General features: G+C 49.8%; 2 protein-coding genes across 3 annotated transcripts in view; both read right to left on the bottom strand.

Moving 5' to 3' along the window:
* TRIM33 (tripartite motif containing 33) overlaps nucleotides 1-12,637 on the bottom strand; it is a 40,395-nt gene extending 27,758 nt beyond the window's left edge. For both annotated transcript variants that reach the window (XM_071578491.1, XM_071578492.1), the window contains exon 1: nucleotides 12,176-12,637. In XM_071578491.1, the coding sequence (XP_071434592.1) occupies nucleotides 12,176-12,629 (454 nt within the window). In that variant the 5' untranslated portion in view covers nucleotides 12,630-12,637. The remainder of the gene's footprint in view (nucleotides 1-12,175) is intronic.
* A 1,209-nt stretch (nucleotides 12,638-13,846) lies between these two features.
* BCAS2 (BCAS2 pre-mRNA processing factor) lies at nucleotides 13,847-18,196 on the bottom strand. The gene is made up of 7 exons (XM_071578547.1): nucleotides 18,057-18,196; nucleotides 17,885-17,977; nucleotides 17,406-17,476; nucleotides 16,923-17,084; nucleotides 15,949-15,999; nucleotides 15,333-15,413; nucleotides 13,847-14,291 (listed from the first exon to the last, which is right to left on the bottom strand). The coding sequence occupies exons 1-7, from the start codon at nucleotides 18,147-18,149 to the stop codon at nucleotides 14,162-14,164; spliced, it is 681 nt and encodes a 226-aa protein (XP_071434648.1). The 5' UTR covers nucleotides 18,150-18,196; the 3' UTR covers nucleotides 13,847-14,161.
* Nucleotides 18,197-18,417: the final 221 nt, after the last annotated feature.

Here is an 18,417-nt window from a genome sequence, read left to right as displayed (position 1 = left end):
TCCAGGTAGAGCTACAGGTACCAATTCTCATTAAGAGCAACGAGGCTGGAGAAGGGACTGGAGCACAAGTGCTGTGGGGAGAGGCTGAGGGAGCTGGAGGGGGTTTAGCCTGGAGAAGAGGAGGCTCAGAGGTGACCTCAGCACTGTCTGGGACTCCCTGAAGGGAAGTTCTGGCCAGGTGGGGATTGGTCTCTTCTCCCAGGCACTCAGCAATAGGACAAGGGGGCACGATGGGCTCAAGCTCTGCCAGGGGAAATTGAAGTTGGAGAGCAGGTAGAAATTCTTTGCAGAGAGAGTGCTCAGGCATTGGAATGGGCTGCCCAGAGAGGGGGTGGATTCCCCATCCCTGGAGGTTTTTCAACTGAGCTTGGCCGTGGCACTGAGTGCCATGATCTGGTAAAGGGACTGGAGTTGGACCAAGGGTTGGACTTGATGATCTCGGAGGTCTTTTCCAAGTAGCAACAATAAAATTCCAGTATCCTGCTTTATTATCCTCTCTAATCATTAAATTAGTTTTAAATCCTCAGCAGAGCTGCAAAGAAGTTACTACATGAACCAAACTGATACTTAAAGATGTCCATGAACAATCTACATGAAGGTTTGAAAATCTATTTAGCACTAAAACAGTGGCTTACACTTTCTTCACAGGATTGTCACTTAAATCAAATTCCTACACAATTGATTGAGAATATATTTATTCTCACAATTGATTGAGAATATATTTATTCTCACAATTCCTAGACAATTTATTGAGAATATAATTCTCAAGAAGAAGCTTTCCAAGCCATTGGATGTTTTTATTCACTGAAACACCCAAAACAACTTTGAGCAGTGTTAATTAAATGATGCTCAACTCCTTTGTGGATATTCAATTAGGACAGCAGGACTTATTTCAGGGAGATTAATTACATTAGCAGTGAAGTGGCATTCATTTTTTCAAGTGCTAAAATTAATGGTGGCTTCAGACCACGGGAGATTCACTGCAGAGCAACAATAATCCAGCTCAAAATTACCTGTCTCACCAAACCAAACAAACCTCATGTGAAAAATAACCAGTATTGCAGTGCCTGCATTTCCAAGAGCTTTCACACACACAGTGGGTGCAGAACCTGGAGGTTTTCCTACTGCTGAGTGACAAAATCCTTTAGGGAATACTAACAGGGAATAATAGCAGCTGATGTGCATATACAGAATAAAAATTTCAGGTTTTTACCATTAAAACCACTCCATCTAAACCAGACCACAGTTAAATCTTATTCCAGTGCTGTCTTGGGGCAAATACAGGAAATATTGTAAGAAAACAAGACACCAGACCAAGGCAAGCTCTGTAATCTGTACACAAGAAGTCAAATTCCAGAGATGCAAAGCCCTTCCTGCCAGGCAAGTTTGGGGGTTTGAAGGAGACAAATCAATGGAGGATTGGACCAAATCAAGCCTTTGGAGACTGAACTGACAGGCTGGATTCTGACATGGAGAATTCCACTTGTGCAGGGAGGACACAGGGAATGGGCAGCCCCAGATCCTGCTCTCAGGTCTAACACCCCATTTTGGCACCTCCACATTCAAAACACCAAGTGCCCCTTTTGTTCTGCACCAAGAGATACCAAGGCCTTGCAATTCTCATTGAGCACATCCCAGTTCTTTCTCACATCTCAACACCCATTAATTCCACCAGGAGCTTTCCAACAATGTATGAGCTCTAAACATCCCATATCCTGGGCTTTTAATCCAATATAAAACAAATTACTGCAGCACCATTTGTACTAAACCCCAAATTTCAGTACTGAAAAGACAGAGATGTAGCTGATTTTGTGAGGGGAAAGGTAGAGAAAAATCACACTGAAATAGCATTTACATAGAAGAAAGAAATCCCTGCCTGTCAAAACTTGAGATAATTTGCAAGCCAACAAAGTTTATAGTAAAATTTAATGTTTTGTAAAACAAACTAAAGGTCAAATGTTTATATAACAACCTATGACAAAAACAAAGTTTCACTGGCAGTTTCAATAAGAAAAATTCTTATATAAGCAAATAAAAGTAAATGTAAAAGTCTCATCCTATTGATACTCCAGCAGAACTTACAACATCCTTTTTCTGCATCAAACAAACCAAACATTAGTCCTGGCACACACATTCCCACTGTAATTCCCAAAAGCCTTGGAGCTACTTCCAAGGAACTCATCAGCACACAGAAAAATCACTGTTAAATATCAGTACTTTTTTCTAAATCACAGAGGAATTAAGACACATTCAGAGAAATTATGAAGGTCAGAGTGGGTTATTATGTCCCCCAATCCTAATTGTTACCATTCAGATTTCCAGTGTCCCCACAGATGGTTTCCTGCTCTTTGGAAGCCACAAATCAACACTCCAGAGGTCAAGAGCAGCCCCAAAGCAAAGAGCTCAGAAAAAGAGAAGTTTCTTTCAGGAAGTTCTGACCACACCACGTGAAACTCTGCACTGAGGGCCTAAAACATTCCATACAGCAGTTCCTCTTCTGCAAAGTCTCCCAAGCCCTGCCCTCAGTAATAATTGCAGGAGCACAGTTATACAAGAACAATAAAGCACCTCCAAACCCCAAAGATGCTCCTGTGGGTATCAGCACTGCCATGAGGAGACCCAGAACAATCATCCTTTGGACCTAAAAGGGCACAGGAATAAGAGAATCATAGAATGGATGGGGTTGGAAAAGACCTCTGAGATCATCAAATCCAACCCTTGATCCAACCCCACTGTGATCACCAGCCCAGGGCACTCTGTGCCCTGGGCTGGTGATCACAGTGGGGTTGGATCAAGACGTGGTGGATTCTCACTCAGTGCCACATCCACAGAATCATAGAATGGATTGGGTTGGAAAAGACCTCCAAGATCATCAAGTCCAACCCTTGGGCCAACTCCAGTCCCTTTACCAGATCATGGCACTCAGTGCCACGGCCAAGCTCAGTTGAAAAACCTCCAGGGATGGGGAATCCACCCCCTCTCTGGGCAGCCCATTCCAATCCCTGAGCACTCTCTCTGCAAAGAATTTCTTCCTGATCTCTAACTTCAATTTCCCCTAGCAGATCCTGAGCCCATCGTGCCCCCTTGTCCTATTGCTGAGTGCCTGGGAGAGCTGACCTGTTTTACCAGAGCTGCAGAGAACAGGGGTGGGTTTCCAAGCTTCTCACACTGTATTTAAGGGGACTGACACTGCTGGTTTTTCCAGCTGTTTCTATCACACACCTCAGGATGGTGTGTCAGGCCTGGAACAACCACAAGCACAAATATCTATTACCTCCCTTCAACACTCACAGGCCTCTGTACCACATTTTCCCCTCCCTTCCATTCCCAGGCATTGTGGTGAATAAATTACAACCTATTCCCAATTAATGATGAAGTTCAGGACAAATTCCACTTTTTGTCAGACAATTTGCCCCAGATAGTAAATGTATTTTCAATCACACACATTTCCTGTCCATCACCTGCTGATCATCCATCATCAAACACAACATGTAGTCAGGAATAGGACAAAGGGGCACGATGGGCTCAAGCTCTGCCAGGGGAAATTGAAGTTGGAGAGCAGGAAAAAATTCTTTGCAGAGAGAGTGCTCAGGCATTGGAATGGGCTGCCCAGAGAGGGGGTGGATTCCCCATCCCTGCAGGTTTTTCAGCTGAGCTTGGCCGTGGCACTGAGTGCCATGATCTGGTAAAGGGACTGGAGTTGGACCAAGGATTGGACTTGATGATCTCAGAGGTCTTTTCCAACCCAATCAATTCTGATTCTATGTAGCCTAAATGGAGTTTCCTAAGGCAGATTGAAGTGAGAAGCAGGAATAGCTTCTCACCTGCAAACCTGGATTGGGAGCCATCAATCCAGCACAGAACACCCTCCCTTGCATGGCCAGCCACACTCCAAGGGAAATGGGTTTCACCTTCTCACCACAGCAGCCATTCCTCCCTCCCAGAGCTCCCACAGCCTGGAATCCAGGGAGAAAAGGCACTGCCAGATTCCTTGGAACACTCAGATGAGTCTCCTGACAGGGTCAGACAGAGCCATTCACTACCTGGAGCTGAAACCAACACAAAGTGGAAGGGTTTTGTCAGAGCAAAGAAATGGAAGGACCCAAATTTTGCTGCACATGTTGCACTGTTGGTTACACAACTGCTGCAGTCCCAGCTCCTTCCATTGCATATCAGATCTTCTTATTTGGCAAAGACTTTAAGAACACTAATGAGAGAAGCATCTCTGTAATCCTTTTAACCGCTTAGGATTTAGATAAAGCACCTAAAGTAGACCACGGACATCAAAGCATGGCAGGGAGCACCAAACTGAAGCAAACTGAGGAGAAAAGGGAGTTTTGTTTTCATAAAAACAGAAAGGCTGCTGAAAAAACCCTGCATCACAACCCAGCAGCAAATCACAACGAACACAGCAAAGAACTTCAGGTTTCAAATGGAAGAGGCTTTTGATCTACAGCTCCCAACTCAAGCAGCAACACAAGTTGTCTTATTAATTTTAACTCATAACTGAGAATATCTTGTACATATTTATGTTTAAAATTCCTCAAGGGTAACTGTGCTCCTCTGATGGTTATTTGCATGCATCTCAAAACAGGTGGTTTCTTCAACAGGTTTCATCTTGAACTAGTTTCAGTATGAAAATTATCCAAAACCTGCTCAGAATTCGTGTCTCCAGGCTGACTTATAATCCCAACAGCACTAAAATCCTCCCAAATTTTAAAGATGCTTGAGAGCTACAGAGATGGAGGGGGAAAGGTTGGTTCTCTGCACTTCCAGTCTTGTAGGATCCAACCAGAGACACTCACTCTGCTCCTGTAAGTCCTTGGCTGCTGTTCCCACTCCAGCTCCACACTCAGGAATTCGGGCTCCGGGCACTTCCAACCTCAGCCCATCTCTGGTGGGCAAGACACATTCTGCCCACTCAGAGACTGTGTGTTCAGCTCACACCCACCATTTCTGCACAAAATAAACCCTGGAATTTTCCAAATCTTCTCTGCTCCCCACCACACTTCTAGACATTCCCTTCTGGAACTTCCTCGGATGTTTCAGAGAGCAGCCTTAGACCAACAAGGCTTCCTGAGCCAGGAAGAATTAATGTGTTTCTCCACCAAACCCAGGTATTACCACCCTCTCAATCTGGTTTTCTGGGGTTTGTTTACAAACACTAAAGAAGCTGCCTGGGAAGTTCCAGCCCTGCGGTTGGAGGAAGGGGAGGTGGGGTGGAAGGAAAAGGGAGCACACAAGGAGCCATGGAAGGTTAACTACTGGCTACAAACACCACAGGAGCTAAAGCAAAACAAGAAGCTTCTATAAGAAGCTCCATACTGAGGGATCCACGTTCACTTGGTGGCTTCAAGCCCAGCTGACTTCAGTCAACTTAAAATAAACAGATCACAGCCCAGCCAAACACCACTTAAAACCTTACAGAGAACAAAAAGCAATAACAAAGTAAAGGCACTGAAGTTCTAGTTCCAAGAGAGTTACTGAACTGAGTGAGGATCACATGGATCTGATGAGCTGATGGATCTGATGAGCTGATGGATCTGAACGTGGGGGTCAGGGAATGCACAGGATGTGGGTGATCAAGGGATAAGACAATGCAAAAATCACTCTGCACCTCAGCAGCACCCACATCTCACCATTGGGATATCCCAGGGAGCCTCTCCAGCAGTTCAGATTCATAAATTCAAAGTTTATTCAAATATTGCACCCAAATCCTTGCATTCCTACATCCTTTTTTCCTGAGATCCAACTCCTTCACCATCAGCTCTGGTCTGTAACACAAATACCTTTACCAATTCTTGAGTTGCTTCGTAACATCAAAGAGTACTAAAACTGTAAAATGTGAGTATAAAAAGGTAACTTTGACCCTAATGACCTGCCCAGAGAGGGGGTGGATTCCCCATCCCTGGAGGTTTTTAAACTGAGCTTGGCTGTGGCACTGAGTGCCATGATCTGGTAAAGGGACTGGAGTTGGCCCAAGGGCTGGACCTGATGATCTTGGAGGTCTTTTCCAACCCAATCAATTCTATGATTCTAAGTGTGTTACAGGCAACGAGTTGAACAGGAACCAACAGCACATCCTTCAGCAAAACAGCCCAACATGTCCCAGGCTGCAGGTGCAGGGACTCCATCCTTCCCTGCATGGGACACTGGGCCAGTGCAGGACACACTGACCAGCACTGGTGACCAAACTGATCAGGGCTGGAGCACAGAACAGGTGAGGAGAGCCCTCAGCACTGACCCTGAGGGACAGGGAGGCAGAGCTGAGCTCTTCCAGGGCAGCTCCACAAAGGGATTGGCACTCATGAGCAGGAACAAGGCATGATCTGCCTCAAGGCAACATGCACCTCCCCTGGCACAGGGATGGTCCACCTGCAGCAGAGGCTCCCTGTGCTGCTGCCACCCCAGCACTGCCACCACACACCTGGCCAAGGCTCCCTGAGGATCCTCCTCTGCCCAGACCGGCTCTGAGCAGGAGGTGGAGCTGGACACGCCTGGCTCTGCCACCCCACGTGATGCCCCAATAACACCTGCCTTAAAGAAAAGCCTTAAAAACTCTGTTGATACACATGGGACATCAATCAGCACAAACCTAAAACTCTGCCACATCACCCACTGCCAGTCAAGCCACCAACCCTCCCCAATCCCCCTTTCATCAACCCTCCCCAATCCCCCTTTCATCAACCCTCCCCAATCCCAATTTCATCAACCCTCCCCAATCCCAATTTCTGCTGAGCAAAGGCACTGCAGACACCTGGCCTGACACACACACGTGTTTGGTTTGGGCTGCCATGTGTCAGGCTGATTCCACCTGAACACAGCTAATTAAAGCCCTGTCAGATGTTTATGCTGTTACAATGTTGATAAACTTCCCAGTTCAGGAAATATTTGCAAGCACTCCTGATATTTAATAACTCCCAGCTTCCGTTTGAAGTTCAAACTTGGCACCCATCAGGAATGAATCTCTGCCAGGGCTCATTTATTGGGTGGGAACATCAATAGAAGTTACTACACATGCTTAATATTTACTTCTCTCAGCACTGCAAGGGTCCAAGAGTTTCTGCACAGCCACACATCAAAACCCTGCTGGAGTTTCAGTGATCAGACCTTGAAATAAACTCTCACAGGTCAAGGGAGTGATACAACCAGACTGAAATCTGACAGAGTAAAAATACATTAAAAAAATATTAACTGCTTTCAAGGTCCACTTCTAGAGCAGCAGTTTTTGGACAATCCTTGCTTATATCACAACTGCACAACACATTGTAGTTAATAAGAAAAATCAATTTATAGCAATCACAGATATTCTTATAAAAATAAAATGTGCCTAAATGTTCTCAGACTGAAATATTTTAAAATATACTTTTAATTTAGACTGAAATTTCAGTTTCACAACAAGATTTTTAGGAAGCCCAGAACACAAACTGACTATTTTTCAGGACTTGTGCTGGGCTCCAGCCTATCTTAGTGACCCTCAAACATTAACACAAGAGAAAACTAAAGAAACAAGAGAGTTCAGGTGATTGTTCCAACCCACTCAGAGAGGCAAAGTTTGTCCACAAATGCAGAGAGGAGTGAAGTTTGAAAATTCCCAGCACAAACAAGGCCAGATGTTGGATTCCAAAACCGCGATTCCACTTTATTTTCCAAAACAAAGAGAGAGGAGGGAAAGTAAGAAAAGCCAAGAGAAATGACTAGAAGGAGTTCTCACCACCACGGGCTCAGTGCTGGCTTGGAGGTTCAGCCCTTGGTGGTGGGGGAGATCCTGCCAGGCTCCAACCCCAGGAATTCTGCCTCCTGCCCCATCTCCTGGGTCCAACCCCTGGCATTCTGTCCCATCTCCTGGATCCAACCCCTGGCATTCTGTCCCATCTCCTGGATCCAACCCCTGGCATTCTGTCCCATCTCCTGGATCCAACCCCTGGCATTCTGTCTCCTGTCCCATCTCCTGGATCCAACCCCCGTCATTCTGTCTCCTGTCCCATCTCCTGGATCCAACCCCTGTCATTCTGTCTCCTGCCCCATCTCCTGGATCCAACCCCTGTCATTCTGTCTCCTGTCCCATCTCCTGGATCCAACCCCTGTCATTCTGTCTCCTGTCCCATCTCCTGGATCCAACTCCCCATCTCCTGGATCCATCTCCTGGCATTCTGCCTCCTGTCCCATCTCCTGGATCCATCCCCTGGCATTCTGCCCCATCTCCTGGATCCTACTCCTGGCATTCTGTCTCCTGTCCCACCTCCTGGATCCCACCCCTGGCTTTCTGCCCCACCTCCTGGATCCAACCCCTGGCATTCTGCCTCCTGTCCCATCTCCTGGATCCATCCCCTGGCATCCTGCCCCATCTCCTGGATCTCTCATCCCTGTCCATCTCCTTTTCTTCCCTGGTCTTCCCTACTGTTCCTGTCCTGTGACCTCAGGCACTTGTTTACCTGCCCTTGTAGCAACCAGACCTCGCACAGCACTTAATTTAGATACAAACACTGTAAACCTGTTTTAATTACAGCCCACAGGAGGCTCTGGAGCCCATCCTGGGTATCCACACAAAATTCCCTGGCTTGGAAGGGTGAGCTGAAGCCCTTACCATGCCGTAGTTTTTAAATTAAATTTACTCTGGTAATGAAGGAACTTGTCTCCACCAACATTAATTACAGCAACTTGTCTTTGGCAGGATTTCAAATAAAGCAACTTGCCTTTCACAGCTTTTCAATTAAAGCCTTTTGCTTCATGCCCAAGGCAAGAATGGCAAAGCATATTCTGCTTTTTGCCATTCTTTACAGTGATATGGACTCACTGAAATTAAGATGCTGTGTCCACACAGCTGAAACAGTCTGGAATTTTCATTCTTCTAGACTGAAAATACAGTAATTACTACCAAAGAATGTAAGGGCTACGTCACATTCTCACACACATCAGATCATTTATAGTCCCCTTTCACAGTGAATTAAAAACATATCTTAAGGTGTGATTAATACACAGCTTCTAAATACACAAACACTGGTATGGGAGTTGAACTCAGCCTATCAAACTAATTTATGGCACTGCACACCCCAGCACTCAGCAGTAAACGTGTTGTTTGTTCCTCAGTTTGTGTGTAATTCCTCAGTTTACAAACACAACCAAGTGTGGATGTTTCCCCCTGGCTCCCTGAATGCATCTTGCAGCTCTTGGTTAGTTTTCCAGCCTAAACTGTGACATTCCCAAGGCTCTGGGAGAGCCACACATTCCCTGTACTCATAATCTTCTTAAGAGAGATTGTAAATATCTCAGGCAGGCAGGGAAACCACAAACCCACATCTCTTCCAGGAGCAGGAGCACCAGAGGGGGCAGGAAAAGTTATTTTACAGTACCTGTAACTGTCCAAAATCTGCAACTTAGAAATAAGCATTTTTCAGAACACTGAGATGAAAATACATGAAGGCACTTCCTTGTAACTTATTCAGTCAGAAAATAAAGAGTCCAGTTGGACAGCTGAAACACCAGCATGAAGAAATCCTCTATCCACCAAATAAAATACACATTCCAATGACCAATTAATACATTAAACTGAATATGAGATGCTATTTTTTATGCTGAACAAATGGCACAAGATTATATATGTTTTAAATACATAAACCAGGAAACTTCTATTTTTTTTATTTCCAACAGACACGTGAACAACAGCAAAACCAATTCTTTCACCAGTGCAACAGAACAGAACCAACCTGCAGAGTTCAGTGAAACCTCCTCCAGATAGAGCTACAGGTACCAGTTCTCATTAACTCTTCCTCCAAGAAAAGCACCTGCTCATGCTGAAGGAGCCCAGAGAAGCAGCACAAGTGGAAGCAACACTTGGGGACAACCAAAGCAGGGAAGGAACCTGCATGACTAAGCACTGTGGGACTTCTCTGCAGGCTGACAATGTCCATGTTCTGTCTCATTTACTGGCAACTGTCTCATGTGCCATTCAACTGACCCCACTCCCAAGGTGCAGAGAGAACTGCCCACCAAACTGCATCTCCTGCTGCCTGGCTCCTTCTCAACTGCCCTGCTGGTCCCCACCCGTGTCCAGGCAGGCTCAGGTCCCACACAGGGGGTCACACACACCCTGAGCACAACACACTCCTGCACCCCACACAGAACAGCTGGGCTTGGAAAGGACCTCTGGAGCTCATCCAGCCCATCCATCCTGGAGCAGCTGACACAGGAACATGTCCAGGTGGGTTTGGAATGTGTCCAGAAAGGGAAACTCCACACCCTTTCTGGAAACTCCACACCCTCCCTGGGCAGCTGTTCCAGGCTCTGCCACCTCCATGGAAAGGGGCTGTTCCTCAGGTTGAGGTGAAACTTGTTGTATTTTAGTTTATGGCCATTGCTCCTCATCCTTTTGCTGAAAAGTGTCTGGCACCACCCTCTGACACCCACCTTGGAGATATTTTTATGCATTAATGAGATCCCCTCTCAGTCTTCCCTTCTCCAGACCAACCAGGCTCACCTCCTGCAGTTTCTCCTCCCAACAGATGCTCCAGACCCCACATCTTACTCACATAATCTAAAACCCAAGATGAACTCTTTCTACACCAGAGCACACCAACAAGCACTCCTACAATGTGTACAGCAAGAAGTGATATTCCAGTCTCCAGGCAGTGCAGAAGCCACACCTCGGGCTGTTCCCACACCTGTGTCCTACAGACACAGCAGGACTCAGATAATCCTGATAACTACCAATAAATAAACCCAGCTTTCCAAGTTCTGTGTATTCCACTGGCATGGCACTTCCCTGGGAGGGTGGGCAGGCCCTGGCACAGGTTGGGCAGAGAAGCTGTGGCTGCCCCATCCCTGGGAGTGTCCAAGGCCAGGCTGGACAGGGCTTGGAGCAACCTGGGATAGTGGAAGGTGTCCCTGCCCATGGCAGGGGGTGGAAGGGGATGAGCTTTAATGTCCCTTCCAACCCAAACCATTCTGGGATTCTGTGACATAATGCAAAATACAGAATCTGGAATTTAAAAAGATGGACCACAAGACCATCTCAGTGTTTTAGTGAGTTCATTTACAAACTATATTTAACAAGTCATCTTTTTGAAACTGATAAACTTTAAGAGCACATCCAAGATGAACTTGTGAACAGTTTGGATGAAAAAATCACTACCAAGCCAGGTTAATTCCTCCACTGTGCAACACAGGAAAGGCTTGAGCCCAAAGATGTCACCAAACAAGGTCTCCCTGACCACAGGGAAACCACTCACCAGGGCCCCAGATTGGCCTGTACAGCACAGAGTGTGAGTCACCCCATCCAAACCTGCACAAGGTTTTCAGTTCCATCTCTGAACGTGTAACACGTGAAAAAGCAGAACTCAAGCTGGAGTTTCAACAGGAATACCTGGAAGGAGCAGAGTGCTCCTGCCCCCTGGCACAGGCTGGGCACGGGCAGAGCACCCAGCAGAGCCTCGGGAGTGCCAAACAGCCCTGCCAGGGTTTGTGCCAGCCCGCAGGAAGGCAGGGGCACTGCCCACCCCGTCCCACCTGGGCAGGCAGTGCTGGGACTGCAGTTTGAGCTGAATCAGGCCTGTTTTACCCCAGTGCAGCAGAACCGAGCACTGCCCACCCCTCCCTCAGAGCCAGCATAAAACACAAGAGTTTGGGTTGGAAAGGGCCTTTAAAGCTCATCCAGTCCAGCGATCCTGGACTAGACAGGGGTGCTCAGAGCCTGGTCCAGTCTCACCCTGGGCAACCTGTGCCGGTGTTTGAACACCCTCATTGTAAAAATATTCTTCCTGACATCTAATCCAAACTGATCCTCCTTCAGTTTAAACCATTACCCCTGTCCTAACACAACGGGCAAGAAGTCTGTCCCCATCCTTCCTATACAGAACTCCTTTAGGTACTAGAAGGCTCCAATAAGGTGCCCCCGACGCCTTCTCTTGTCCCGGCTGAACAATCCCAGCTCTCCCAGCCTTTCCTCCAGCAGAGCCGCTCCATCCCTCTGCCCATCCCGGTGCCTCCTCAGGGCCCCTCGGGCAGCTCCGTGTCCTTCCTGCGCTGAAATCCCGACCCACACTCCCAATTCCCAACCCCTTCCCAGCTGGCAGACAACACGGAGCGCTCCCGGAGCAGGTCTGGGCAGCGGCAGCAGCCTGGAAACCCCCGCGTTGCCTCCGTGCGGGATGTTCCCTCCGGTCTCCCCGGTACTCACCCTGCTGTACGTCTCCGTTGGCTCCGCCGGGCACGGGCACGGTGAGCTGACGCTCGGGCTCGGGCAGGCAGCGGCGGCAGAAGGAGTGCAGGCATGGCAGCAGCTTGGGCTCGGCCTCCCGCCGGCTCTGCAGGCTCTGCGCGCACACGGCACACGTGTCCAGCAGCGAGAAGGGCGCCGGAGCCGCGGGGGTGAGCGGCGGCACCGGGCTGGGGCCGGGCCCTGCCGCCGCGCCGGGCCCCGCCGCCGCCGCCGCCACCGCCACCGCCGCCTCGGCCTCCGCCTCGCCGCCGCCGCCGCCGCGCTCGGCCGCCGCCGCCACGGGGCTCTCTCGCTCCTCGGGCGGCGCGGCGGCGGCCGGGGAGGCGGCGGGGGGGTCCAGGCCGCCGGCACAGCCCGGCGCGGCCTCGCAGGGCCCGTCCCCGCCGCCGCCGCCTCCTTTGTTTTCCGCCATGTTTTCCTCCTTTGAACCCGACCCCGCTCCGCGCACGCTCCGCGTCACCGCGCGCGCGCACGCGCAGGCCCGTCTGCACCCCCGCGCGCGCTCCCGCGGATCGCAGTGACGTCACTCGGGGCGGTAGCGGCACCGCCCCCCTCCCACCCCCCGGTGAGACGCCATTGGGCGGTGCTGGTGGTACTGCAGCCAATCGGAAAAGGGGGGCGGGGTCAGGGGAGGGGAGAGCCACGCCCCCCGGACCGCCCCCCGGGGCAGGAAATGATGGAGAGAGAGGGAATGATGGACCGGGATAGGGAATGAAGGACTGGGATGGGGAATCATGGAGAGAGAGGGAAGGATGGACTGGAATGGGGAATTATGGAGAGAGAGGGAAGGATGGGCAGGGACAGGGAATGAGAGAGATAATGATGGACCAGGATAGGGAATGATGGACTGGAATAGGGAATGATGGACCGGGATAGGGAATGATGGACTGGGATGGGGAATGATGGACTGGGATGGGGAATGATGGACTGGGATGGGGAATGATGGACCAGGATAGGGAATGATGGACCAGGATAGGGAATGATGGACCAGGATAGGGAATGATGGACTGAGATGGGGAATCATGGAGAGAGAGGGAATGATGGACAGGGATAGAGAATGATGCAGAGAGAGGGACTGATGGCCAGGAATGGGGAAAAATGCACTGGGGTAGGGAATGATAGACAGGGATAGAGAATTATGGACCAGGATGGGGAATGATGGGCTGGAATAGGGAATAATGCAGAGAGAGAGGAAATGATGGACAGGAAATGATGGATGAGGAGGGGGAGTGAAGGATCAGGATGGAGAATGGATGGGGAATGATGGACTGGAATAGGGAAAATGCAGCAGGATAGGAAATGATGGATTGGAATGTGGAATGATGGACCAGGATGGGAAATGATAGACCAAGATGGGGACTAATGCACTGGGATAGGGAATAATGGACCAGGATGGGGAGTGATGGACTGGAATAGGGAATAATGGACCGGGATGGGGAACAGAGCCCATCCTGTCCTCCCCTCTGCCTTGGGCTGGCCCATTCCCATCAGGAATGCTGTAACACCAACTCTCCCCCACCCCAAATTCCAGTCCCACCCCCACGGGGCAATTCCAGGGGTCCCTCTGGCACAGCCACCTCCTGGACAGCTCCCAGGCTGCCCTGGAATGTGGAACAGACACCACACAAATAGCAAAACCACATTTATTACAGCACAGGGGGGAATCCAAACACATGGAAGAGTTTTTTGAACAGCTCCTACTCTGGGTAGATAAAAAGTGAAATAATTCACAGTACATTTAACTGTGACTATAATACATTTCAACAGGACATTGTGAGTCCATCCCACCTCCTCCTAGAATTCCAAACAAGGAAAAGGAACCATGAAAATACCCCTCTGTCACCTCACACGTCTGCAACTAGAGGTGTCTATTCACACACAGCATCTCCAAGGTTTCTGGTTTGTGTTTTTAACACATGCTGCAGTAAAACAGTCAGGATTAGGTCACTGGAAGTCTTGCTGGATGTTTTCCTTGTTTGCTTCCCCATGTTGCTGCTTGATCTGTGAGATTTCATTTTCCAGCTGCACAATAGTTCGTTCAATCTCATAATTTTTACTGACAAGAGAGACCCACCTGGAAGGGAAAAGAAATAAGAAAGGCTTAGTCCTGGTTACAGGGAGGAGGAGCAGTTTATCACTACGTGGGTGTAACCAAAACTGCGTGTTTTACACCCTCTGTGTCATTTCTGATGGGCTGTTAATGATGGATCGTTGGCACCAGATGCCCAGGGCACACCAGACCACTCAGGATGCAGATGGGGTGTTAAAGAGCCCTGTGAGACAGGAGGGTGGTCCTGTGGTCACATCAATGATTCAGGTGTGGTAACACCCCTCAGGGAATCATCAGCACCTTCACACCCACCTGAGGGGCCATCTCTGCTAATGGGCCATCAGGACTGACACAATAGGCAGCTGCCACAACCCAGACCCTCAAAGATTCCCAAAATATCCCATGACTCACAGAGTTCAATCACCCATTGTGGAATTTCCCACACTGGGGGAGGTGCTGGCCATTCCCACCTGACCCTGAGCATATTTAACCTCAGTGTTTGGCACCACTCCTTGGATCCAGAGAAGGACCAGAAACTCGACAGGACTGCAAGTGCCACTCTCAAACCAGGCTGTGACCACCATCCTCACCAACAGGTCTCTTTTCTTTTTACTTTGCACTCAGGGGGCCCACACGGGGCTCAGCACAGGGGCTAATGAGATCAGCTGAGTTGGTTAAAACTTGGTTGTAATAACACCAAGGTCATGGGTTCAATCCCCTCTGGGGGCCACTGACTTAAGAGTTGGACTCCATGATCCTTGTGGGTCCCTTCCAACTCAGAACAGTCTGTGATTCTGTGATAAACACTGTTCTCTTCATGCCTCAAAGTGCTGGGGTTTATGGGTTAAAACCAGATTGTACCATAGCATTTATTATAATCTTTTTAGTAAACTGTAACTCTGACTAGTGATCTCTCTTGTGTTGGGTTCATTCCTCCCACTGGTTTACCTTTAAACCAGCACAGCCTTTGAGTGTTATTTTAGTCCTCCAGGTTAAAATCAAAGGCAAAGAAAGCACAGGGACACCAACACAAGGAGGTGTAACAGAAAAATTGCTGATACTCACGTAGATTCCATCTCTCTTAGCTTTGCCCCAGCTGTCAGCTGCATGTTCTTTCGTTGCCAGTTCAGATCCTGAATGTTTTTCCTGGGGAGAAAAAGATCTCTGTGGGTAGTTTTTAATCATGTGTTTAAAATCTGTAGTATCTGCTGCTAATTTCCAAATAGTCCTAATCCTTAAAAGTAGTACCAGAAAACTCTTGTGTAGCCAGGACTGTAATAACAACACACACATGGATAAAACCCAGTACAGGGCCCAACAGAACCCTGAGATAAATAAAAGGTCAAACACAACATCAAGTGACGTGTCTGTACAGAGACAACTGTCCATTAAATAGAAATCAGAAGTGAAAAGAAAATATTACTGCATTTCAGAGAGAATTCCACAATCCATTCCATCCAGAGCAGAAGTTCAGACAAAACAAAATAAAGCCAAACAAACCAAATACAGAATACTGAGCAGAACAGGCATTATGAATGGAACTGTCTGGGGAGGGCAGGGTCACACTTCTTAATTATTGTTATTAATGGGACTTCTCCCCTGTGACCAGGGCAGCAGCACATCCACCAGCCTTTGCAGAGCTTGAGAGAAACATTTCAGTATGAAAATATGAATGGCTCACCTCAACTTCTGAAGCTCTTTCTGGGCTTGTTCTATCATATGAACCAGGTGTCTGATGGCAGAGAATGCAAGCAAAATGTCAGAAAAACACAGTTGCTGAATCAGCCCCACTGAACCTGACATTTAACCCTCCAGAGTTAAGGATGCAACAAGCCCCTTGAACCCAAACACTCTGTTCCAGCAAACAGATCCTCTGCCTGCTCCCCTTCTCCTGAGCTAAGCCACCCTTTGCCTTCTCTCAGAGCTAAGTTTTGCATTCCTTTTGCCTACTCCTTTAACTAAGGTTCAGCCAATCCTTCTCAAAGATGAACATTAACATTCTCTGCCTAAAACAGCTCTGGTGTTTTCTGCAGCAATACCCTCTACAACCTTTTTCGGCTTTTGCAGCAGCTTGATTGAGTTTTATTATGGCTCCAGATGATCTTTATTTCCACTGCTGAATTTTTCTTTCACACCCTGGGATTAGTCCCTTTAGTTATCCTCAGTTAAAGTCCATTATCACCAATTTTAAATCACAAAATTAAAGATTGGGATGTATCAAAACACAAGCTGTTTCTTGGCCACAGAGATGGCTGCTTCTCCCAGATCAGCCTCCCCTTTCACTCACAGCTCTCTCAAAAGGGCTCAGCTATTCCAGATGATGCTCTAAAGATCTCATTGGACTTACAGAGTCCTTTGGGCTGTGCCAGGGGAGGTTTAGGCTGGACAGTAAGAAGAAATTCTTTACAGAGAGAGTGATCAGACATTGGAATTGGCTGCCCAGGGAGGTGGTGGAATCACCATCCCTAGGGGTGTTTTAAGAGACTGGATGTGGCACTGAGTGCCATGGTCTGGTTTACAAGGAGATGCTGGGTCAGAGTTTGGACTTGATGATCTCAGAGGTCTTTTCCAACCTCACTGATTCTGTGAGAACACGATAAACACACTGAAATTCAACCCAGAGGAGGGCTGAGCAGAGCAGCTGAGGGGCCTTACTCGTTGTAGACCTTCCAGGCATTGCAGCCGTGCTGGGACATGAGCTCCAGGTTCTCGATGCGCACGGCCTGGTGCTCCAGCTGTGCCATGGAGTTGTTCACACACTCCTGCCACGCCGTGATGTCGTTCTTCTGCCCCGAGGATGGGGCTGGCAGCTCGTACCTGCAACGGGCACAGCTCAGCCTGGGGGAACAGCTCACCTGGGGGAATGGCTCACCTAGGGGGACAGTTCAGCCTGGGGGGCAACAGCTCAGACTGGGGGGATAGTTCACTCAGGGGGCAATGGCTCACCCAGGGGGCACAGCTCATCTGGGGGACAAACAGCCCACCGGAAGGGTTGGGGTGGTACAACTCACTTGGTGGCAATGCCCACCTGAGGGGACTCGGCTCACCTGGGGGAAACACCCTCTGGGGGGAAATGCCCACTTGGGGGCACAGCTCACCTGGGGGGACAGTTCCGGTGCCAGCCGTGCCCACACTCACCTCTTCATGCTGAGCAGTTCCAGGGGCTGCCGCGCCGCCAGGCGCTCGAACTCATTGCGCATGATCTCCGTCTGCAGGGAAGGCAGAGCTGAGGGGGATCCAGCTGGAGTATGGGGGGGACCCAGGAGGGGTACGGGGGGGACACCAGAGGGGTTTGGGGGGCACAGGAGAAGTATTGGAGGAAGGACACACTGGAGAGGTATGGGGGGGGTAAACATGAGAAGGGTTCGGTGGGAAAGGAGCACACCGGAAGGGTTTAGGGGGGGCCATAAGAGGGATACGAGAGTGGGACACACCAGAGAGGTATGGGGGACACACGAGAGGGGTGTGGGAGTGGGACACACGAGAGGGGTGTGGGAGTGGGACACACGAGAGGAATGTGGGAGGGGGGGGCACAGCCGGGACAGGGGGCCCACCGGGCACAGGCACACGGCGGGGCCTGTCCGGGGTCTGGGGCCTGCCGGGCCACCTCCGCTCACCTCGAAGGCGCTGTAGTCGTGCGCGGGCAGGTAGCTGAGGTAGTTCTTGGTCGGTCGGTACCGCCGCGTCTCCTCCTCCACCAGCGCCGCGGCCTATTGCACACTGCGGGTCAGACGGGCAGGCAGAGCGCCCGGCCCGGCCCACCGATGCCCACCCCAGTCCCGCACGCACCGCCTCCCGCACGCCCGGCGCCTCGTAGCCCTGGTCGAAGTAGGGCAGCGCGTCCACCACCACGTCCCCGGCCACCAACCCCGGGCCCGACATCTTGCCCGCGGCCGCGCGCTCTGCGCCTGCGCGGGGAATCCTCCCGGCGCCCGGGAGCGCGCGCGTCCTCCTGGCGGCCGCGGGAGCGCGCACGCCTCACAGACAGGCCACGCCCCTTCTCCTGGTTTGCTGCTGGTTGGCCCCGCCCCGTCTTAGCCCAGCCCGCTCCAGCGCGACCACGCCCCCTCAGACAAGCCCCGCCCCCAAACGCTAATCCAAGTCTTGGCCCCGCCCCCCGGTTTGCTGGTCCCGCCCCTCCCGCCCAGAC

Source organism: Pithys albifrons, chromosome 28 (genome assembly GCF_047495875.1).
Source record: "Pithys albifrons albifrons isolate INPA30051 chromosome 28, PitAlb_v1, whole genome shotgun sequence".
NCBI lineage: Eukaryota > Metazoa > Chordata > Aves > Passeriformes > Thamnophilidae > Pithys > Pithys albifrons.
Note: the sequence above shows the minus strand (reverse complement) of the source record. Positions and strands in the feature narration are given on the sequence as shown.